Below are 24,596 nucleotides of genomic sequence, written 5' to 3'. Positions count from 1 at the left end.
TGCTGCTTCTCACTGTGTTCATGGCGTTTGGTTAACTGTCATCTGTATAAAGGTTCCCCTTTGCTTCTGCTTTTGTGCTAAAGAACAGAAAATAAAACTCTCCCCATAATAAGAGAGAAACGCCTTATCTTTGGGAGGGAAAGGAAAAAAGGAACGACTTATTCTTTAGTTGAATTTAAAATAGCGATCTGCAGCTTTACTGAGATCTGTTTTACACAGCATAAAATACCCTCCTGTCACGAATACGGTTCGGTACTTTTTAGTGTGTTCACAGCCTTGTGCAAACCCACACCATAGCCTCATCTTAGGACATTTTCAGCACCCCCCAAAAAGAGGCTCCATACTCATTGGCACTCTACCCCCCCACCCCTAGATACCACCAGTTTAATTTCTGCCTCTATAGATTTGCCTGTGGTGGGCATTCTAGATTGAACCAGATGATAAGTGGCCATTGCATGGGGCTCCTCACAAATCATTTTCAAGGTCATCCATGTTAAAGCGTGTGCCAAGAGCTCATTCCTATCAATGCTCGGCGGTCTTCCACTATATGGCTGTGCCATGTCTTATGCATCCTTGTGTCTGTCAACAGATGTCTGGATTATTTCCACTTTTTGGCTATTATAAATAATGCTGGCATGGGAGGAAGGCGGGTCTTGACCAGTAATTGGAGCATGTGGTTCCCCATTACTAAGGCATACTGGAGGACTGTGGCAAACCTGCTCTCCCCTGAGCTCTCAGGCCAGTCTGTAAGATGTCCTGAGGATTCTTTCTCCTGTTGTGTTTTCTGATCCTCACACCTTTCCTGTCTGCCATCCCCCCAATACACATGCAGGCCCCCAGGCATGTCTTTCCCATTGTTTTGATCCAAGCCTTACAGGTGGTTGGCCCCAGGAGCCCTTGACCCGAGTGACTTACTGGCATGAGGGTGGCCTCGCACCATAGGCCCAGCTACATGGGCTCTGTCCCAAGGGCAGCTTCGTGGGACACTGGTGGCCTGTGAATTCTATCACCATTAAACAGTTTTAAAGAATTTTAAAAGGTGCTTAGATGAATAAATAATTTCTTCCTCTTCCCTTCCTTCCCCTTTGTGAGCATGGAGCCAGTCGGGGGAAGTTGAGTCTAAACTTGGAAGGTCACAGGAAAGAACAGTAGCTGCCTGGGGGACGGGACGGGGAGAGAAGAGTCCGTGGTCACCTGGCCAAACACATTTGTGCAGCTATGTCCGGCATGGCCGCCCGATCAGTGTCTGTCTGGCCTCTCCTCCTGCTCTCCGGCTTTCTCCTTTCCGGCTCGTGTTGGGTGGGGGCAGAGGGGAAGGGGGCCAGCTCTGTAGGTTCTCCATCTTCCCATTTCAGCACCCCCCACCTCCTTTGCCTTTGTCTTGTCTGTCTGTTCCATCAGCCCCTTTCGATGACTGACTCCATGTGTCACCACCTTACTTTTCTGTGGTTCTGTTGTTTCCCTTTCCCCCTGTATCCCCTGCCTGTCAGCTCCTTTTCTGCCTTCCACCCTCCCTGGTGCTGATGGTGAGCACATGGTTTTGGGGGATTGCCTGCAAGCATGTGTGAAAATGCTTTGTGATACAGAAAAGGTAGAAATCTCTCCTTCACTAGCCTCTGAGGCTTTGTTGAGATGAAGGCTGACTGGCTGACCTGTTGGCTCCACCCCAAACCAGGTGGGATGTCGTTAGTTTCCTTACCTATAAAAGTGGGGGTCAGAATAGTACCTACTGCATAAGGCAGTTGTGAGAAATGTCTGTGACACCCTTAAGATGGTGGTTGGTTCTCAACAGATGCTCCATGAATAAAGGCTTTGAAATGGAATTGTATATATTATAAAAATATTGAGTCATGCCCCAAAGTGGACTAATTGTTCCTCATATGTATGCATTACCCATGTTCATTCTTTTGCAACATTCTGCTCTCCCAGCCTCGTCCATCCCCTCTCTGTGTGCGCCAAAATATTTTAAAGCAATTAGCAAGCCCCTTATAGGGTTTCAGCCCTATAGGCATCTCTAAAAATGACAGGTGTTTTCTTATACAACCTTCATCTCTACCCCAACCAATGAAGATGATGATTCTTAGTTTAATATCTAATGATGATGCTTATTATAATTCTGAGTCTACAGTCAGTTTTTTTCTGATTAACTTAAAAATGTCCATTTACTTTTGGTTGGTTTGAATCAGGATCCAAATATTGTTCTTATATTGTAGTTGGCAGTAATGTGTCTTTTAACCAAGAACAGGTGACCCTGCCCTTCACCTCCCCTCTCCCCATGCAGGTAATTGACTTCTTGAAGAAACTGGGTCAGTTGTATTGCAGAATGTTCCACGTTCTGGATTTTTCTGTTCGCTTCTTTCTGAGATCATTTAAATTGCACTTCTATTTTCTGTATTTCCTGTAAGCTGAAAGCTAGCTCTAACAGCTTATTAGATTGGTTCGACTGTTTTGGCAAGAGTGCTTCACAGGTGGTGCTGTGTACTTTGTGGCTGGAGGCACGTGACACGTAGGTGTTGCTTGGTAGTCCTGGCTCTAGAGTGGGTTCAGGTATGGTCAGCTCTGCAGTTCCCCATCAAGCTGTCATCTGCTGTTGGTTTCATTTTCCTGGACGCTAGCTGCCTAAATCGCTTATATTTTTAGGGAGCTGCCAAATGGGGGTTTTCTAATTATGCCATTCCCTCCATCGTTATTACTTCTGCTCATCAACTGAGGCTATTTGGTTGCCTTCAAATATAGCTCATGTAGGAGGATGTCTGGGTGGCTCAGTCTGTTAAGCGTCCAACTCTTGATTTCGGCTCAGGTCATGATCTCAGGGTTGTGGGATCAAGCTCTGCATCAGGCTCTGTGCTCAGCATGGAGTCTGCTTGTCTTTCCCCCTCTGCTCCTCCCCTTCAAATGCATGCTCTCTCTCTCTCTCTGTTTAAAATAAATGAAATCTTTAAAAAAATAAGTGTGGTTTATGTTGGAAAGGTAGATGTGCTTGGCTGAGTCTGAAGGCAGCTCCTATGAATTTGGCCTCCAAGCATGACTCCCACGAGCAACCCAGTGAAGGAGATTTTGTAGAGGAAATGAAGGCTGTGTTCGGGGTGGGCTTCATCACTCGCAGCAGCCCTTTACAAAACAGAGTATTTCCTCAGGCTGGCAGCAGAAGAGGAAGACAGAGAGACCGAAGCACGGGAGCCATTAGATATGGCGTTCCCAACTTTGCAGGTACGGGGGAAGGAGGGTGGGCACTGAGTGAGAAGGTTGTGGGTGCTCTCTGGGTGCTGAGCAAGGAAACCAGGATCGTAGTCCTACAACCGTAGGAATTGAATTCTGCCCACAGTCTGCATGAGGTTGAAGGCAGATCCCCCTGGGCCTCTAGGTAAGTCCTGGCCTGCGAGCAGGAAAGCCAATGGGGCCCACCAGGACTTCTGACCTCCAGAACTGTGAGCTCAGAAATGGGTAGTGTTTTCAAGTCACTGAGTTTGTGGTGATTCATTACACAGCGAGATAAAACTGATATAGCAGGATAAATGCTTAATTTTGTTTTTAATTGCCAGTTTTCAGAGTAAAAAATAAGTGACAGGCTGCTTTATCTTCCTTCTCCTCCTTATCCAGAAATTGTATGTCATAATGGACATCAATTACCCTGGTCCCTAATTTGCTGTCAGTACAACTTCTGCATTTAGGTATTAACACAGTGTTCTTGGTTTGGCTTGTCCAAAGAATGGTTTTAAAGGATACTAGTTATTACTGAAAGGCAGTCAAATGAAATGATTGATTCTGATAAAGATTTTGTTACTGTTTTCTTTCTATAAGATACACTGAAGTAATCTCCTAATATGCAAGTGAGGTGCATGGGCTTTGATAAATTCCATCCGTCTGTCGACAATCTACTTAGCTCCTCTGTCTGCCTACCCACTCTAATTAGAGGGCGGTGTTTCTGATTATAAGGAGACTCCAAAGTAGGCACTTAATTCACTAAGTATGCAAATGTTACCCTCGTGTTCCAAGAACACATGGCTAATGTAACATTACATCACCTCCTGCCAGGGAACATCTCAGTTGGTAACACTGACTCCCATTCATGTGAGTGGAAATTTGCGGTGTCTAGCCCATAGTCTTCTGCATCTGACTTCTTTCATTTCATTCAGTGTCAGATTTTGGAGGTTCAGCCATATTGTGCCTGCCAGTCCTTCACCCCCTTTGGAGGCTGAATTAATATTCCATCATATGGATAGATCACAAATTCTCTTATCCATTTGGATTATTCCCACCATCTGTTATAAAACAGTGCTGCTGGAAGTGTTCATGTGCAAGTGTGGCCATAGGTCTCCATCTCTCTTAGGTATACGGCAAGGAGTTTGAAATTGCTGGGACGTTTGGTATGCTCCTGTTTTACTTCTTAAGAAATCACTCTAGTTTTCCAAAGAGGCTGTAGTACTTTTCATTCTTGGTGTCAGTTTATGGGAGTTCCAGGCTTACCGTCATCTCATCAACCCTTGCTCTTGTCTTTCTGGTCATTAACAATCTCGTGGGTCTCGTGGTTACTTCATGGTGGTCTTGATGTGTGTTTCCCTAACAGTTAGTGACACTGAACATGTTTACGCTGATTAGTGTCCTTATATCTTCTTTGGTGAAATGCCTATTTAAATCTTTTGTCCATTTAAGAAATTGTCTTTATATTGTTTATCATATGTGTGATTTACAGATATTTTCTCCCAGTGACTGGCTTTTCCCTTTCATTTTCTTAGCAATTCTTTTTTTTTTTTTTAATATAATTTTTTATTTTTTATAAACATATATTTTTATCCCCAGGGGTACAGGTCTGTGAATCACCAGGTTTACACACTTCACAGCACTCACCAAAACACATACCCTCCCCAATGTCCATAATACCACCCCCTTCTCCCAAACCCCCTCCCCCCAGCAACCCTCAGTTTGTTTTGTGAGATTAAGAGTCACTTATGGTTTGTCTCCCTCCCAATCCCATCTTCTTTCATTTATTCTTCTCGTACCCACTTAAGCCCCCATGTTGCATCACCACTTCTTCATATCAGGGAGATCATATGATAGTTGTCTTTCTCCGCTTGACTCCCTTTCATTTTCTTAATTGTGACTTCTGAAGTGCTGAAGGTTTTAATTTTGATGAAACTCAACCAATACATTTTTAAAAATTGTACTTTTGTGTCGTATCTAAGAACTTTTCTGTCTAGTTGAGTGCTATGAAGATTTTCTTCCTTTCTTCTGGAAGTTTTTATCGTTTTAGCTCTTACCTTTAGGCCTTTGGTTGATTTTTGAGTTAGTTTTTGTGTGGTGATGTGAGGTAAGGGTTTAAATTCTTTTTTTTTTTTTTTTTTGCATGCAGTGGATATCCAATTGTCTGAATACATGTATTGAAAAAACATTTCTTGGGGTGCCAGGTGGCTCAGTGGTTAGCATCTGACTCTTGACTTCAGCTCAGGTCACAATCGCAGGGTCATGGGATCAAGCCCCAAGCAGGGCTCCACGCTGGGCATGGAGTCTGCTTGATATTCTCTCTCCCTCTGCCTACTCCCCGCCCCTTCCCTCTCATGTGCTCTCTCTCTCTTTCTCAAAAAGAAAAAAAAAAAGCTTCTTTTCTACATTGAATTGTCTTGGCATCTTTGTTGAAAATTAATTGACAATAATTGCAGGATTTATTTCTAAACTCCCAGTTTTGTTCTATTGATTTCTGCCTTAGGCTAGTACTACACTGTCTTGATTACTATGGCTTTATGGTAAGTTTTGAAATCAGGAAATAAAAATCCACCCACTGTCTTGCTAATTTTGGCCATTCTAACTGGTGTAAGGTGGTATTTCAATGTGGTTTTAATTTGAATCTCCCTAATGGCTAGTGGTGATGAACATTTTTTCATGTGTCTGATAGCCATTTGTATGTCTTCATTGGAGAAGTGTCTTTCTTCTGCCCATTTTTTGATATGATTATCTGTTTTGTGTGTGTTGAGTTTGAGAAGTTCTTTATAGATCCTGGATATCAACCTTTTGTCTGTACTGTCATTTGCAAATATCTTCTCCCATTCCGTGGGAAAAGAAGGGCCATCTGTGCTCCAATGCTTATAGCAACAATGGCCATGGTGGCCAAACTGTGGAAAGAACCAAGATGCCCTTCAGTGAACGAATGGATAAGGAAGATGTGGTCCATATACACTATGAAGTATTATGCCTCCATCAGAAAGGATGAATACCCAACTTTTGTAGCAACATGGACGGGACTGGAAGAGATTATGCTGAGTGAAATAAGTCAAGCAGAGAGAGTCATTTATCATATGGTTTCACTTATTTGTGGAGCATAACAAATAACATGGAGGACATGGGGCGATGGAGAGGAGAAGGGAGTTGAGGGAAATTGGAAGGGGAGGTGAACCATGAAAAACTATGGACTCTGAAAAACAACCTGAGGGTTTTGAAGGGGCAGGGGTTGGGAGGTGGTGGGTATTAAGGAGGGCACGTATTGCATGGAGCACTGGGTGTGGTGCAAAAACAATGAATTCTGTTATGCTGAAAAGAAATAAAAAAAAAATAAAATAGAAATGCAACTTGAGAGTTCCTTATAGTGAAAAAAAAAAGTCCACCCACTTTTGTCCTTTTTTTTTCTTTTTGTAATTACTTTTGGCTGTTCTGGATCCTTTGCTTTTCCATATGAATTTTAGCATCAGATTTTTAATTTCTGAAAAAAAAAAAAATCCTGCCAGGATTGTGTTGTATCTACAGATCAATATGGAGAGAATTGCCACGTTAACAACATTAAGTCTGCCGATCCATGAAAATGAAATGTCTCCATGTTTATTTAGGTCGTCTTTAATTTCTCTCAACACTGCTTTGTGACTTTCAGCCTTCTACATCACATTAAGTGTATTCCCAAGTATTTTACTCTTTCTGATGCTATTTTGAATGGAATTTTTTCCTTAATTTCATTTTTGGCTGATCATCACTAGTATGTGGAAACAGAATGGGTTTTTGTCTAGTGGTCTTGGATCCTGCCATCTTGCTGAACTAGGTTATTAATTCTGGGAGATGTGTGTGTGAATTCCTTAGGATTATCCCCATAGAGAATCTTGTTTCAGAATAAAAACAGTCTTATTTCTTTGCATTCTGGTACCTTTCCTTTTCAATTTTTACTTTTCACTTTGATTTCTTAAATATTTCCTGGGTTGGTCCTGAATATATTTAGCATGATTTCTGAGAACATTTATTTAGAAAGAATGCATAAATTCTATTTGGCATCTGGGGTTAAGGCATAAGAAATATACTTGATATGGGCTTTGGGAACACAAGTATGTCTCATTATAAAAAGAATACATTGGAAAAATAGAAATTATCACCTTCTGAAAAAGGTTTTTGAGCAGTTTCTATAGAAACAAAAGTGAACAGAGATATAGGCACCTATTTATTGATAATTATGTAAGACCACAGAAATAGTAAACATACACACACACACACACACCCAAGCAACACAGATAAAACATTTTAGAATTACTCTTTTATTAATTTCAAAGAGCAAATTTGCCATTTTCTTAAATTTATAAAAGTATTGTTTGAAGTGTTCTGTGTTTCAAAACATAATAATGGTTAAAATCTGCAAAAAAAAAAAAAAGTCTGACTATGCAACTCTCTCTTCAGAGGCCAGGGTCAAATTTTAGCAAATTGGGCACTCTTGCATTCGGTTGTGACAAGGGGACTCTGAACCTGGGAAGCAGCTTCAATCCTTGTGTGTTCCCTCTTTGCTCCCCACTTTGTTTGGAAGTGTCGAGCCCCGATTGACAGTGGCAGAGTCAGGCTCCTGCCCTAGCTTATGTGTACAAAACTTTCTCCAGCCAGCCCCCATGGAGAAGAAAAACCCAGGGCTCCATTCAGTTCTGCATCAATTATCCTTGCCTTTGTGGAGACTTTTAGCAAGGAAAAGAGTTAAAGATCCATTTAAACTTTCAGAAAGCAGAGATAAACACTTGACTAAGCACAGCTAATTGGATTTTCAATTGAAAAGGCCAAGGCAGCAACAGGCACCCGGCTACGGCAGCAGAGGGAGGAAACCCTGGAAGGTTAGGGGCACCAACATTAATCTGAACATTAATCAGAATGGTAATCTGAACATTACCAGCTTGGGTTTCTAATAAGAATGCTGCCCAGAGAAGACAGACAACTGGGGAAGAGGGAAAGGCTTAAAAACCTGCTGGCGGACAGTCTTCTCAGCTGGCTTCTCACCCGTGTTGGCCTCCAGCAGCTGGGATCTGGGATCGGCTCCTTCAGCAGGACCCAGCCCAAGCTGGCGGATGCCACCTGCCCTGCCCTGTGGCCTTTTACCACTCTGAGAATGTGGGACATAGGAGAGAGCAGGAAAATACTTACTAGGACTGACTTTCCTTTTTAAAGCCATCATCCAAGTTTTAAGATCAGTTAGAATGGTTACTTCCAAGAAAAATTCAGAACAGCTCCATTTTACCGGAATGACCCAATCCTTTCCCGTCTGCTAATCAATCACTAGACGCTGGGAATGCTCAGGTAGGGCGGTTAGACCCTTGATCTGCAGGTTGGCAAGCCATGATCTTTTAAATGGTTGCTGTTTAATTCTCCCTGATTTTTTTTCTTTTTTCTTTTTTTAAGATTTTGTTTGTTTATTAGACAGACAGAAATCATAAGTAGGCAGAGAGGCAGGCAGATAGAGAGGGGGGAAGCAGGCTCCCTGCTGAGCAGAGGGCCCTATGCAGGGCTCCATCCCAAGACCCTGGGATCATGACCTGAGCTGAAGGCAGAGGCTTTAACCCACTGAGCTACCCAGGTGCCCCTCCCTGATTTTTTCTGAGTTGGCTTAGTAGGAATTCCGTGTAGTTTGTGATGGTGATGGCTGCCCATGTGCCAAGCACTGCCCCGAGCATTTCATTGCTAGGTAAGAGAACATGGCCAAAGGCACGGAAGGAAAGCCTTGATTAGGAGTTCTGTCCTTCACAACTGCCTTCCTTGCACCAGGAAAAGTTAGAGTGGAAATTAGCATGCAGATGGAGTCCCCCCCCACCTTTTAAAAAAACATAAAAACTGTACAGTTCCTATTTAATATGTAATGATACTAAAATCCAGAATTTGGGGACCGTGCGCAAAGATCTTTCTGTAGCAGTTATGTGCTTTGCAAAATGAGACATTCACAGTTGAATATGTTTTGATCCAGCACTTTGCTGGAAATATCTCTTCAGACAACAAGGCACATGGAAAAGATGAAGACCACATCAGGCCACAGAGGGCTTCCCACCCCAGCCAGCTCTCTCTGTAAAAGGATGCATGGGACTCCCAGAGACGTGTGGCATGTCAGCACCCAAAGTGTGTTTACTCCTACCGGAGAGTCCCTGCAGTTCCCTGAGGGGGCTCCTGGTGATGTTTCTGAGGCCTGAGTGTGAATCCCAAGGTGAATGTGGGGTGGCTACTCTCTTAGCAGGGAGGGAAGGGTAGCCAACCAGCCAGCGTCTGCAGCTGACTCAACGGTGTAGCTTTCTCCCTGGCAGGATCCACATATTTTAGGGGGAAAATGCACATGCTTTAGCAATATTAGCAAATGTGGGTTCTTAATCTCTATTGCTAGAGAATGCCAAGGGTCTAGGAAGCATCCCCTTTACTGGCCAAGCTGTCTGTCAGCTTTTTGAACTAACAGTAACGGCGATGACGGGACCCTATTAGGATTAAAAAAAAAAAAAGCAAAACAAACAACCCAACCACGTTATGAAATTTCAGATGGTAGTTTGCTGTTAGGATATCCCTTGGTTTTAGCTGTTTTGGAAATGCTTTTTCTGAGGATTTTCTATCTTATTATTGATTTTTGTCAGTATTTCTACTTCAGGTCAAAGTCACAACTAGGAAGGGTAGTGATACGCTCTAAGGTGGTTATTAGGGTTTGTTTGAAATCTACCACTAAAAACTCTGTCACCGATGCAGTAAATTTTGCTGTGGGCCGCACATTCTCATCAAGGCTTGCCAGCAGCGGTTTCAGATCAGGGTGTCCTGGGCGCCTGCAGGCCAGGTGCCGGAGGTTGGACAAGCTTTGTGGGCCATTGTAAGGCGTCGGCTTCTACTCGGATTGAGCTGGGTCGTGGGAGACTCTGAGCACTAGGCTGGCACACGCTTACTGAGGCGTTCACAGAGCAGACGAGCTGCCATGGGAACGGGCTGGGGAGGCAAGGGTGGAAGCAGGAGGTGATGCTGGCATTTGGACAAGTTGGGTAGGTGGAGGTGGCGAGAAGTCACTGAGTTAGAGCCTGGAAGATGGGGTTTGTAATGCGGCCCATTGCAGCACAAAAGTGGGTGTGGGAGGGTCCGGGGATTGTGGGGGACACAGTGTCCTCCGGTTCAGGTAGGGTCAGAAGGTGAAGGAAAGGCTCAGGTAGGAGGCTGAGGTCAGAGGGCAATGGGTCTGTTCCTGTACCTTGGAATGGAGGGAGCTTGATCTGCACTGGGCCACCTGCTGGGGGCTGCTGTCACACGTCCTCTGCATTCTTCCTGATGCTGTCTGGTTGCAGGTGAGCTTAGAGCTTTGTCACCACGCTGATGACTTTCTGCTCCATGAGGAGCAGAGAACATTCTTCAGGTTTGGCTTAAGAGAGAAAGAAATCCCAGCCACGGTGGGGCAGGCTGACTTGCGCCGCTCTCTCAGAGAGACTATTTTTAACAGTGGAACACTAAGACTCTAGGGCCCCTTTTTAAAGAAACAAAAAAAAATTTTAAGAAAGGGGCACAGAGGGAGAGAGAGAATCTTAAGCAGGCTCCATGCTCAGTGTAGAGCCTGATGCGGGGCTCAATCTCACGACCCTGAGGCTATGACCTGAGTGGAAACCAAGAGTCTAAGGCTTAACTGAGTCGCCCAGATGCCCCAGGAAGCAAACATTCTTACCTTGTAAGATGCACTTATTTTCCATGGAAAAAACATTTTTTTTAATTGAAATTTTCATTGCTCAGAGTGTGGAAGAAAGTATGACTTACAGATGTTGGCCTTCAGAGTTGCTCTCAGAATCCATTTGCTTGCCAAATCATTTGTGACTATTTAAGACGATTGGAACTCATTTTGTTCTGTGGCTCCCAAGCTCACACCAGCAAGTGGGTTCAGAATTGGTGGTTGAAAAGAACTTGAAACAGAATGGCTTTACTGGGAACATGGATTTGGGCCCCACCTTGTCCCTATTTCTTCTCATTTATGATTTTCAGGATATATCTGATTTCCTCAGGAGATGCCATGTTGTTACTGATTTTTGTTTCTTTGTTTACAGCTAACCATGCCATATGCTCTTGTTCTTTAAAAAAAAAAAAAAATTGTAGAAGTATATGCATACAATGAAACATGCATCTTAAGGATTGGGTTTGACTTTGGACAGAAGTGTACACCCATGTGACTTCTACCAAAGCCCTTGCAAACGGACCCATTCCGTCACTTTAAAGAGTGCATCCTTGTCCTATTGTATTCAGCTCCCCCCAGCCCCAGGCAGCCCTGGATCTGCTCTGGCCTTTACCAGAGGAACATTTAAACAGACTCCAACCAAGCGCATTTTCTGGTGTCTGGCTTATTGGTCCTGCCAGTGTCCTTCCTTGAGAGCCATCCACACTGTGGCTTGTCCAGAACTTGGTTTCTTTTGTTGCCGAATAGCATGTCATCCTCTGGACTTCATGAACCTCAGTGCTCATGGACATTGGGGTCGTGGGTGCCAGTTTGGGGCCATTAGGAATAAAGCCGCTTGTGGACATTTTTACAGATGCTGTCCTCCTGCTTTGGTAAGTGGCTGGAGAGGAACTACTGCCCCCCCTCCACCCCGGGGAGAGGTATGTGTATAACGATGGTTAATATCATTGAAAGAATATTCCCTCTTTATCTTTAGGAGATGTTCTCCTTCATCCTGCTGCTACATTGTTCTGATGTCTGCATTCCCTGGTATTGATATAACCACACCCCCTTTTGGTGTTCGTGTTCACATGGTCTATCTGGTCTCTCATCTCTGCCTTTTAATTAGAATATCTGTCTAAATATTTATATTTATGGGGAAATAGTTATCAGTATGGCTAGATTTAAGTCTCACATCTTCCTCTGTTCTTCTGTTGCTTTTTTTCTTCTTTTGGATTGAGTGTGTTCTAGTATGTTATGTTGCCACTCCTTCGTTTAATTTTTATGTTGTTCGTGTTTCCAGGCACTTTGGATTCCCTGAAATCCCGATGCTTGGGGCTCCCTCCCAGTATCACGGTTCAGAAGGTATCCCTCCCTGCCAAGAGCTGGCCTGTCCTGGAGCCCTCCTCTTTATCTCCCTTCTCCTCCAGACCATAGCCCCTTTTATGTCTGAAAATAGTGGCTTCTTTCATTTTGTCCCATTTTCTGTTACTGTCTTAGGCCCTGTGGTATAATTTTATTTTTAAAATGAAATATTTGGCTCTAGGTGGGAGGATGGGTTAACTCTCTGGACTTGAACAACCGGGAACACCCTAGGCGTGTACTACCATTGTTGTGGTTTCACAGAGTGCTGGAAGGTGGTGGTCTCTGGCAGGCCCAGAGCAGTGCAGGCAAATGGGAGAAGTAGGAGCCCTGGGAAGAGTTGTTATCAGTACTGTCGGAGGATGAGACAGCGTTAGCAAGCTCCTAGGTGCTCAGTGCTCTCCGTCCAGATGTCAGTCTTCAAAATAACTTCCTGGCTTGGCAGTAAAGTGACTCAGCAGGCGTCTTGCAGACCAGCAGGGGCTGAGCTGGAATTGACCTAACAGAGCTGGCATCGGCCCCTCCACAGTGCCAGCCCGTGGTCACCGTGGTATGCGGACTGGTCTCCCGAGGACATAGGGCGCGCGTCTTGTGAGGTGACCCTGTGTCAGAGCTTCCACGTACGAGGGGGTTGGTTTTTTCCTGATGTTGTTCCTCATTGTCAGGACGAGGCGGTGGGCTTCACTTCCCATGAGAACAGGTCCCTGAACACCTTCACCGTCTCCATCACACGCTGCTTTCTATTGACAGGAACAACATCACAGGTGTTCTCTGGATGCCCAGGGTCCCCACCTGTGTCACCTGTGTGACCCCGTCTGTCCGTGTTCCACGCTGCCCTCTCCTTTCCCATTGCCACCGCTACCACCTGAGCTGGGAGCTAGGATGACACCCAGACCTGCAGATTTCAAGCCTGACTCTCCTATTTTCACGTTCCTTCCCTTTTCTATCAGAAGGTGCTCTGGAGACAGCCGTCATTGGTTCCTGTCACGTTCTGCGCCTGCCCTCAGCCCCCACGATGGATGAAGTTGTGCTTGCTGCTGTCATTCACGTCACCACAGTGGGCCTCAGTCTTTCCCCTCATCTTTTCCTCATGGTGCCACCTCCAGTGACCAGCGTTATGCGCTATCCCCTTACACCTCTCTTTGCATTCTGTCCCCCTCTGTGGAACGCCTTCATCTGGTCGGTGCTCTGCTCACAGGTCCACCCATGGGAGGATCAGCTCAACCCCTCTGATTTCTGACTATAAACCATCCATTTTCTGATGTTCTTGCTGGACTCCCCACATGTGACATGCCTTTGTCACTTGCGGTGGAAAATGTAGTCCTACTGGGTCCCTCTTTCGTGCTGGTTCCCTCACTGGAGTTTAAATTTCTTGAGACTAGAGATCATCCCTGATAGGCCATTCCTTCTTTGCAACTCTCAGCATCTAGTTCAATAATTCACACAGCTGAGGAACTGCCTTTCTGTTTGGTTGGCTTTTACCTTAGCACAAAATTCTCTCACTGCCATTGCTCTAAAACTCTTTAACTTGCAGCGTTTTGGGTAAAGAGTCTATTTGTACATGATGTGGTTGCTTCTCAGTGTGGTGACAGTACCCAGGGGGCTGGGGGGAAGTGACGGCCCACTGATCATATGCCCAGCTGCCCCTCAGTCCCCTCTACCGTGGCCCCTGTGGGTGTCTGTGCACCATAGGGCCGGGTGTTTGCCTTGGCCCTCAGAAGCGGAGGGAGGGCTCAGTCGGGCAGCTGTTGTGAGTCAATGGGTCACAGAGCAGCAGCTGTGCAGCTGTCCCCTCTGTCCCCCTCCTTGCGCACGTGGTGGGAGGAGCATTCACTGACGAAGCCAGCATTGCTTCCCACAGCCCCACTTCTGGGGGACGGTTTAAGGTCCTGATGTCACCACCTGTCAAAAATTAGACATAGTATGTAACTCTATAAAGCACTTGTTTCATTTACTTGACAAACTAGTCAGCTAGTTAGAAGGTAAAATGAATTGGGACATAGTAATCACAGATACCATCTCCTTGCTCTACTAAGTGCTCATTTCACATTCCCTAAATTGCACTTCAAGTATGAAAAGCAGCTCCATCCATGAGTTGCTCAGGGTTCTACCCAGTGGGCTGTGGGCCTTCTCGCCCTGGCAGGTTGGTGGCAGCCTGACCATATGGTGGTCCACGGTCGTGTGTCTGTTCTTCTGAGCCTTGAAGACTTTTGATAACACCTTCGCATGCTTACACGGATATTCAGGGGGGTGGAGGTAAGCGGGCACTGTTAGGACATAGGGGTCCCCACCGAGTACCTATCTTAGGTCGGCTTGGGCACTGGACAAGGACACGAAGGGCTGTCTGGGCTGGCATGGTGGCAGTTGAGTGTCCTCATGCAGAGGGCCATGAGACAGGGGAGGGGTCAGAACACTTGCCTGGTGCCTGTCATGTTAAGGAAGAAGAGGCTCAAAAATCCTCAGACCTGGGGTGCCTGAGTGGCTCAGTAGGTTGGACGGCTGCCTTTGGCTCAGATCCTGATCCTGGAGTCCTGGGATCAAATCCCACATCGGGCTCCCTACTCAGTGGGGAGTCTGCTTCTCCCTCTGACCCTCTCTCCCTCTCTCTCATTCTGTCAAATAAATAAAATCTTTTTTTTTAAAAAAAATCCTCAGACCTGGATTTGAGAGCTGAGTTTGAATTTTTTAGGGAACAACTGCCTACTTCTATAAAAAACTATGCCCCCGCAGGGTTCTTGGCATCTCGAAGCTTTCAGCAAACACCAAGTGTTGTGCCAGTGATGAAGACCTGGTTCGGTGTTCTTTTTGGCGGCCACCGAGCCCGCGGGCACAAGTCCATCTCTGTGCACACCCAAGCCTCCATGGGGCAGTCCAGCACCCCTTCCACCCTGTTCCCGAAGGACCTTGTTCTGCCCAGATCCGAAGTCTCACTTTCCTTATGGCAGCTGGAATTCCGACCTCTGAGCCCCTGGGCGTACTTTCCCCACCTCTCTCTGGCCCGGTGATCTCTCCACGCCTGGCCTGTTCTTCACTTCTTTCTGAACCTGCGTAACTGTACCACAAACCATATCCCCTTCCCCTTAGTCGTCAACTTATGAAATGTTTATCGAGCTGATTAAGGCCTAGCCATTGTGCTGGGAATTAGAGAGACAGGTCCATGAGTGCAGGCCATTGCCCTCGTGGGGCCCTCAGATGTGGAGACAGCAGCTACTTCTGGATGCAGGAAGCCGTGTAGCTCCTTCCTGCTATGGTGCTGGGGGCCTGTCCCAAAGGCTGGTCCCAGGAAACAGGCAAGCTCCAGGAAGGTGATGACGAGCCAGATCACCCAGCCAGGGCCAGGGACCCGAGAGGTGGAGAGCCAGAAGGATTCCTCGGATAGCCGCCTGGACTGGCGAACCCCCATTCAGGAGGGCCCTGCACACTATAAGCAAAAGACCCCTGACCCAGGGTGAAAGTGGACAAAGGTTGTGGAAAGATAGGTCTCTACAAAAGAGAAATAAAAGCCTCTCACCATACAGAAAGACTTCCAGCTTTATTAAAAAGTAAGAGAAATGCAAATGAAGGTTACCCGGAAATGTTATTCTTTTATCTTTCAAGTTGGTACAAGAACCAGCAGGGTAGTGGCTGGTTTTGGTGTGGCTGGGGATGTCAGGCAGGCCAGGTGTCTTGCTGGGGGGAGGGGGGGCAGGCAGGTGCCACTCCCGGGGGCCCATGTGGCCGGGTCTGCAGTGTAGCCCTCTGGCTTGGGAGTTTCCATGCTGAGGAATGTGTCCTACCACTATGCCTGAACACTCCCGAAGTGACGCACGGATTCATTTACTTAGGGCAGCAGTTTTGTAAGAGCGAAGTGTTTGCAATACCCCAAGTGTTCATCATGAGGGAGCGAGTTATACAAACCGTGGCGTTATGTAGGATGGAGCACTGGGCAGCCGCAAGGAGGGACCCAGGGGCTCTTCAGGCCTCGGATAGCAGGGTCTCCAAGGTGTCGTGTTCTGGAAGCACAGACTGATGCAGGTGGTGTGAAGAATGTGGTGGAAAATAAGGGTTCCTTTCTGTCCCACTAGAAGGTAACAGGTGCCTGTAACAGACCCCAGATATTGGGGGCTCCGCATACACGAAGTTTCTTTCTCATCTGGTAACAGCACAGAGCAGGTGTTGGAGGTTAGGAGGAGGCTGCCCTCCATGTGCTAAGTTCGGCCTGTGGTGTGGTGTGGGTGTCCCTTAGGACCTGCAGTCCTCTGCTCCGAGCTGGGGGATGGAGGGTTAAGAAGTCACACGGATTTCTTAAGCTCCTGGAAGAGATACAAGGGCACCACCAGCAGCAGCTACCTTGGGGGAGATGGTGATGGCGCACGGCGGGGAAGATGGGACACAGGTTGGGAAGGGAACTTTTCACTTCATGCCTTTAAGTCCATTTTCCAAATTTGGTGCTGTCTCACCCATTTAGAAAATAAAAATGGATAGCTGCAGTGCAGTGGGATCATGCCTTGAAAGTGATACAGATCCAGGAATGCGGGAGCAGAGAAGAGGGGTGGTTCTGCCCAGCCTGGTGCAGACACCGGGAGAGGAAGTGTTGGGGAGCTAGTGCCTCTGAAGGCATGCGCTGTACTCTGGCCGGGCCAGGGGTGGGGCCGTATGTTCCCTGCAGCTGCCATGAGAAGTTCAAGAGCCTTAGAGCTGTGTGGTCAGATGGAGGGCTGCAGCAGCCACGGGGATTGGGAAGGGGCCTGGAGGCTAGGCGGGGAGCCCGGCGAGCTTAGGGGCGGGTATCTGAACGAGGGGATGCCTCTGTCCTCTGCACAGCCAACTGGGCATCAGCTAATGGAGTGCAGTAAGGCTGTTTGTCCATACCTCCAGTGAGATTATAATCACTTTGAGTAGCCCTTTGTTTCACAGAGCATCATGCCAGAAATACTCAGTGGTTGGTTCTCCTTTGTTTTACTTATTTATTTATTTATTTAAAGATTTTATTTATTTATTTGACACACAGAGAGAGATCACAAATAGGCAGAGAGGCAGGCAGAGAGAGCGGGGGAAGCAGGCTCCCCACTGAGCAGAGAGCCTGATGCGGGGCTCAATTCCAGGACCCGGGACCTTGAGACCATGACTTGAGCTGAAGGAAGAGGCTTAACCCACTGAGCCAGCCAGGCACCCGGGTTCTCCTTTGTTTTAAATGAATGCTTGTATTTCTGTACGTGAGGAAAGTGCTCATATCCTAAGTGCACAGCCTCAGGAGGGATCACAAAGTAGAGACACATGTATATACTGGTTGACTCTAACTCTGTTTCTTCCTTGTTAGAATAATGGTTAGACTCAGCATGGACGCCTGCCCTCACACCCACACACATGCACCCATTCTGTCCTAGTCATGTCTCATCTGGAGTGTGTGTACTCATGCCTCAGTTTCCATCATGCCAATTTTAACCAGCACTCCTGCAGAATTCTTTGGGAAATATCTATCCATTGGCTTACTAAAATAATATTTCTATTTCATTTTCAATTATTTTGAATATCACTTTAATTATCAGTTTCTTTACTCCGAGATGTGCACAGAACTGTGACAAACGAAAAAATCAACCACAGCCTGGAAAGAATATGAGTGTGGTGACCTTTCATTCTTTACTATCATTTTATAATAAAATGGTTTAAAAAAATACTGAAAGCAAGCTAGCTATTAGAAGACTCTAGATAGAGTTTTCTTGTCACGGTATTTTTATGTTTTCCTCTCTATTCTGACTTCCTTTATTTCCTTTTGGGTTGAGAGTCAGTTGCTTAGAACATTCCATGAATTTTTCTCTGGCTACATTCATTTGTGCTTTTGTCTGCTGGATTCTTGATATTCAGGGCCCCATATCACTCCATTATCTAAATAAAGGAGCCCATTAATTAATCTACAAGTATTTTATTGAACATGTATGTCTTGAATTTACATCAGGGGTGGGATGGATAACTTGGATTTTAGAAGTCCTAACTGGTGACAGTATTCCTAAATTACATTTCATTTATAATTTTCTCCTGTAAACTTTTAAATCAAAAAGTGAAAGTTCCAGTATGATAGAGTCCAATAAAAATAAATATATGGTTTATATGAAATAGATAAATATAGTTAGCTAAAAATCTATTTCAATTTTTATTTATTCCTGTTGAAAGAAATGAAAGGGAAAATTCGTTAGGGATTTGGGCTGGTAGTATTGAGCCTGGAGGAACATGACACCCTTTGGTAGAGTTTTCAATATCTGTATGCTTTTTTAAAAATTTATGAGTTTGCTTATCTATCATTTATTACTTCATTTTCACTTGTAAAGGGTGTTGTGTATCCTGGGTGTGTGAGAGTCGTTGTTGTGACCTCAGTGTTACCAAAAACCTTCGTAATTCTGTTTTTTGCTCCCATGCCTCTGGGTGTGAATGATTTTCTCTTCCATATAGACTTCTGCTTTATGAAAAAGTCCAGTAGACTTTGATGATGAGGTAAGTGACCAGGCATTGGCTTCCAGAAATTCTAGATTCCTATTTGTGGCCCCTCCTTACAGCCACTGTCCAGGAACGTCTTTTGAGCCTTGTTCCTGGCTCTGTTGTAAGTACCCAGTCTTATTTCTCTCTCTTCTTTCACACCACTCTTTTGGGGGAGGGGGTCAGGTTTATTGAGGTATAAGTTAAATAAAGCAAAATTCACCATCCAGAGCGTACAGATTTCTGAGTTTTGGCAAGTGCATAAAGTTGTGTAACTACTACCCAAATGAAGACACAGCGCAGTTCACCACCTCCCCAGATTTCCTAGTGTCCCTACCCTCCCCACTCCCCACCCCCTGCCAGCCGCTGTTCTGGCCTCCGTTCTTGTGCTTACTCTTCCCCAGAATGACCTCAGTGCAGCCATGGAGGCTGTAGGCTTTTGGGTCCTACGCGTCCATTTGGTGTGACGCGTTTGGGGTGCACTTGTGGTGCTGGATCCGTAGCCGATTCTTAAGTGTCACTGAGCAGGAGCCTGGCCTGTGGCTGCATCACAGTTCGTTCATTCACCAGTTGGAGAACACGTGGGTTATCTCCAATTTGGGAGAATTGTCTCTAGGGTTAATATCTGTGATAGGTTTTTTGTGAATATAAGGACGTTTATCCTTTTTTCCTCTTGGGTAAAAACAGCTAGTAGCGGATTGTTGGGTAGAATGGCAAATGCATGTTTAAATTAAAGGAATGTTTTCCAAAGGAGGTTGTACCTGTTCTCGTCTGACCGGCAGTCCGTGAGAGTTCCAGATGCTTTATATCCTTACCAGCACTGGTGCTGGGTTTTTGGTTTTTTTTTTTCCCTTTTTTTGGCTATTCTGATATATATAGCAATATCTTATTGTGGTCTTAATTTGCATTTTCTACTGACTACTGATGTTGGACATCTCTTCATGGGCTTCTCTTCTTCGGTAAAGTGTGCAAATCTTTTCAGTTTTTTAAAAAATACCACGTTGTTTGTGTTCTCATTATTGGATTTTGAGAATTCTTTATTCACTTAGGTTATAAGTTTTTTTTATCAGATACATATTTTGGACATATTTTTTCTGAGTCTGTGGCTTGGCTTTGCATTTTTGTAAGCATGACTTGGGAGGAGCAGAAGTAGTAAATTTCAGTTAAGTCTTGTTTGTCAGTTTTTTTCTTTCATAAATCATGTCAGATCATAGTACTCTGTGCTTAACCCAAGGTTGCAAAGGTTGTTTTGTGTATGTTTATTTTCCTACAGATTTTATGGTTTTTGGACTTTTGTCCAAGTGTCTGATCCATTTTGAATTAATTTTGTAGCAGTCATGCACTTCTGCACACGCTCAGTAGTTCCAGCGCTATTTGTTTAAAGACCTTTTGTCTCTTCCTCGCACTGCCTGTGCACCTTGGTCAGAAATCAGCTGACCATGTACACCTCTATTTCTGGGCTCCATTCTCATCCACTGACCTGTGTGTTTGTCTTTTTCTCCCAACAATGCCCTGCCTTGATTACTGTGCTTTATAAGAAGTCTGGAAATCAGCTAGCATAACCCTCTCACTTCATTCTTCGTTTTCAAAAAAAGTCAGGTGGTTCTGTTGCTGTTTTGTTCCCTTTTTCTTTTTCTTTCTTTCTTTTTTTTTTTTTTAAGATTTTATTTACTTATTTGACACAGTAGGCAGAGAGAGAGGGTGAAGAAGGCTCCTATGACTCTGGGATCATGACCTGAGCTGAAGGCGGAGGAGGCTTTAACCGACTGAGCCACCCAGGCGCCCCTGTTCTCTTTTTCATACAAATTTTAGAACCAGTTTGTTGATTCCTATAAAAACTCCTACTGGGGTTTTGACTGGGATTGTATTGAATCTATAGATCCATATAGGGAAAGTTGACATCTCAGCAATATTGTCTTCTGATCTATGAATATGCTATCTCCTCTCCTTTATTTGGATCCTCATCAATATTGTTCATGAGTATTTTATAACTTTCAGCATACAAATCTGTACATATTTACTTAGATTCCTTTTCAACACATTGTTTTTTAGTGTTACCATAAATTTATATTGTGTGTAATTGTAAATCTCCCATTATTTGTTGCTAGTATGTGGAAGTATTCTACCAATAGTTGGTATACAGTAAATTTATGAATAAATCTGTTTAATTAGTTGAATTCTCAAATTATAATTTAGGGTTCTTTTGATTCCATTATCTCTCAGAAAAGATTATTATTTCTAGGCAGTATTTTAAATAGTTTATTTCTTATGTTGTATTTGAATTCCTCTTGACTAAATTCTGAAACTTTAAACTTTATTCATTAAAAAATAATTTGATTGTTAGGGATTTTTGTTTTTCTGCACAGCAGAATTCTGGCAAGCGTCCATGACCTTGGCTGATTCTACTTTTGTTCTTGGATCTTCGTATTACTGACTTCTTTTCCTGCCCGGGTGCTCTTACGGGCTTTTCTAACTAGCCACTAGCCAGCTTGCTCTGTTGAATTTTCTTCTTCTCTTTGACTTTGTCGCTACTAGTTACCTTTATGTGTTCTTCACCATTCATTCCATGCCTTTATAATGTTATTAGTTTCATTTTATCTAGAGTAATAGAATCCTAGAGTTGAAGAAATATGGAGATTAACTAATCCAAGGCCTTGTCCTTTTAAACCTGAATAAAAGCCCTCCTGTTAGAGACCCCGCACCTGTTCGTTAATTTGTTCACATGGAAGGTTAAACTGTGAGGTCTGATGTGTTTCGCTTCCAGTCCTGGTTTGTATACAATCTAGTGTGGTAGGTGGGGCTACCTCATGATATGTGTTGTGATATTGGATGACAAGTTATAAGGAAATTGCTTTGAGGTGCTTCAAAGGGCTGAAGGAAATTTCCAGAAACATGGGAGTTGGTATGCCAGCCTGCACAGTGTGGTTTATTCTGAAGACATAAAGAAATGTAGTACATGAAGTGATAGTCTTCACACCATTAGGGAAAAGTATTTTAGAGAACTCTTGGACTATGGAGCTCTAATTTGCTACATTAAACCACCTTTTTCCCCCTCTCTCTGAATTAAGTTTAATGATAGTGGTGCTTATAATAAGCATTGCTCTGTTTCAATTATATTAGCTTTCCCATTGTATTGTGTTTTTCAAGGAACCCTGTAGCTTTTAGGTGACAGGAAATTGCTAATTATGAAAGGAATCAATCTTTGAAAAGCCAGGTTTATAATAATAATTTCTATTATGAGTCACATAAAACTTTTAATTGTTAAAAGGCCAAATTTCAGTTGTTTTTCTTTAACATAACTTCCTTTTCCAATAAATGTATAGAATTTCAGTCGTTATTTTTATGAATTTGCCTTTTTTCTTGTAACTCTTTATTTTTACCTACATTTAAGTATTGTATTTTGCTATAACTTCAAACTTATAAACTCATAAGAATAGTTCAAAGAACTCTTACATACCCCTTAAATGGCTTCACTGTGATATATATTCAGCTCCATTTGCCTTATCATTCTGTCTTTTGTGGTTCTTTTTGAGCTACACGGGAGTAATTTACCTCGTACATTGACCATTATGCATTTCAGTCTGCTTGTGTCGAGGACGAGGTCATTCATCCCCTTAGATAACTACAGTACGATGTTCACCATTGGGAAACTGAACACCAGGGCAATACTCTCGTCTAATCCACAGACCAGATCCAGAGTCTAACAGTTACCCCCAGAATGTCCATGTTGGCTCTGATTTTTCCTGGTCTGGGATCCGGTCGTGGGTCATGCTTGCATTTCCTTGTCACTACATGTTCAGGCTCCTTTAATCTGGCCCAAATTCTTTAGCCTTCTTTGGGTTTCTTGACTTTGATATTTTTAAAGGGTACAGGCCAATTTTGTTAAATGGCCCTTTGTTTTGCTTCGTTTACTGTTCCATAGCAGTTGGGTTCGGAGTATGCATTTTGTCGGGAAGACCTTTGATGATATAAGCTATCTGCAGTGCATGTGATAGTCTTCCATCCTGATGCTGGGTGAGGTCAGTTTTGATCCCTTGCCTAATGTGGGTATGTACAAGGGTTCTCCACTGTGGAGTTACAGGCTTTCCTGTTGTAAGGAGTAAGTAATATATGGGAAATCGCTTTTGAGACTATGTGAGTATTCTCATCAAACTTTTATTATCTTCTGTTTTAGCACCCATTGACTTTCGAGCTCCATTATTCCTTCAACAGTTTTTAGTTGGCATTTGTCTCTAAGAGCTCTCCCTCCCTCCTTCCCTCCTCTTCCTTCCTTCCTTCCCCATCTCTTCCCTCCCCTTTCTCCCTTCCTTATTCCCTTTCTTTCTTTCCTATCCCCCCACCCCAGGCTGTCTATCAGTATGGGCCCTTGGATCCTTTGTTTAGCCTGTGGTTGAATCCATTACTATATTGTTTGTTTCGATATCCTAGTTGGTGTAGTTTTGCTAGTGGGAGCCTCTTCAAGCTCGTTCCTGTGTCCTGTTGATGTCCCCATCATCCTTTGAGCTTTTCTTACTGTCTTACTGTCTAGGAAAATAGACGTCTGGAGCTCAACTTGGTATTCACTGCCCCTGCCCTAGAATCAAGTAGCTTTTCTTCAAGGGTCTCTAGTTCCTTTTAATAGAAAATCGTGTTGAGAATCCCTAACACGGGCACTAGACGTGTTCATTGCCTCTAGGTCTTCTCAGTGAAAGAGCAAGGGTGTGTGTGTATGTGTGTGTGTACATCTGTTTGTCTTTCTGGTAAAAACAGTGAGCTCAAATGGATACCCTATTCTAATCCATTACTACAGTATCCTTTCTGGGTTTTTTTCTCCATTTTACCTTTTTTTTCAAGAAGGCTCCTGTTATGCTCAATGTAGTTGCTCATTTGTATAAGCCTAGAACGCACCATGAGTAGTTTCAGAACTGCCAACTCATGTTGCTAGGAAATGTAGACCTAATCACTAGAGTTAATATTGTTTAAAGTAAATTTCCTTGTACTACTGTTCACAATTTCATTTTGATAAATGCGCAAGCCCACATCTCTTATCAAGCTACAGAACATTTTGCCCCCCAAAAGTTCCCTTATGCCCTTCCCAGTCAATTTTATGCCCCCCTTTCTTCCTTTTTTCTAACTGTAGATTAGTTTTGCCTGTTTAGAGCTTCATACACAGAGAATTACAGAGCATATGCTCTTTTGTGTCTGGTGCCTTTGGACAAACAAAATGCCTGGCATTTACTTATGTTGCTGTATCTTTCAGGGTTTTATTGCTGACTAGGAACCCATTGTGTGAAAATATCACTATTTATCCCTCAGTTGATGGACTTTGGATTATTTCAAATAAATTATGAATATACCTGCTATGAAGATTCATGTACACATCTTTTTGGAGCCATATGTTACCACTGGGTAAATACCCTAGTAGCGGAGTTGTCGATTTGTGTGTTATAGGTGTGTTTGACTTTATACAAGACATTCAGACTATTTTCCTGAGTGAGTATACGTTCTATAGAATGCTCAAAATCTGTGGTAGTCAGGAGTTCTCCAGAGAAACAGGACCAATAGGTAGGTGTGTGTGTGTGTGTGTGTGTGTGTGTAGGGAGAGAGATTAATGATAAGGAATTGGTTCCTGTGATTGTAGAGACTGGCAGGTCTGAATCCACAGAGTGGGCTGGCCGGCCCAAGACCCAGGAGAATGAATGTGCAGATAAAGTACGGAGGCCGACCGCTGAGAGAATTTCTTCTTCCTCACAGAGGCTGGTCTTTCTTTCCTAGTCAGGACTTCAGCTCATTGAATGATGCCCACCCACACTGTGGAGAGCGGTCTGCTTACTCAACAGTTCACCAATTTAGATGTCAATTGTATCCTCAGATACCCTAAGTTAACACAAAAATTGCCATCACAAGTCCATCTTTTGTCACTTGGCATCTA

At 44.1% G+C, this 24,596-nt stretch overlaps 1 protein-coding gene across 6 annotated transcripts in view; it reads left to right on the top strand.

The window, feature by feature from the left end:
* GRK3 (G protein-coupled receptor kinase 3) overlaps positions 1-24,596 on the top strand; it is a 118,368-nt gene that overhangs the window by 26,669 nt on the left and 67,103 nt on the right. For 2 of the 6 annotated variants that reach the window (XM_082698792.1, XM_082698794.1), the window contains one exon: positions 3,024-3,210. The exons of the other annotated variants lie outside the window; for them this stretch is intronic. In XM_082698792.1, the coding sequence (XP_082554918.1) occupies positions 3,024-3,210 (187 nt within the window). The remainder of the gene's footprint in view (positions 1-3,023; positions 3,211-24,596) is intronic. 6 annotated transcript variants of the gene reach the window in all.

Source organism: Mustela nivalis (assembly GCF_964662115.1).
Source record: "Mustela nivalis genome assembly, chromosome: 14".
Lineage (NCBI taxonomy): Eukaryota > Metazoa > Chordata > Mammalia > Carnivora > Mustelidae > Mustela > Mustela nivalis.
The sequence above is the reverse complement of the archived record's forward strand: the minus strand, read 5'-3'. Positions and strand labels throughout refer to the sequence as shown.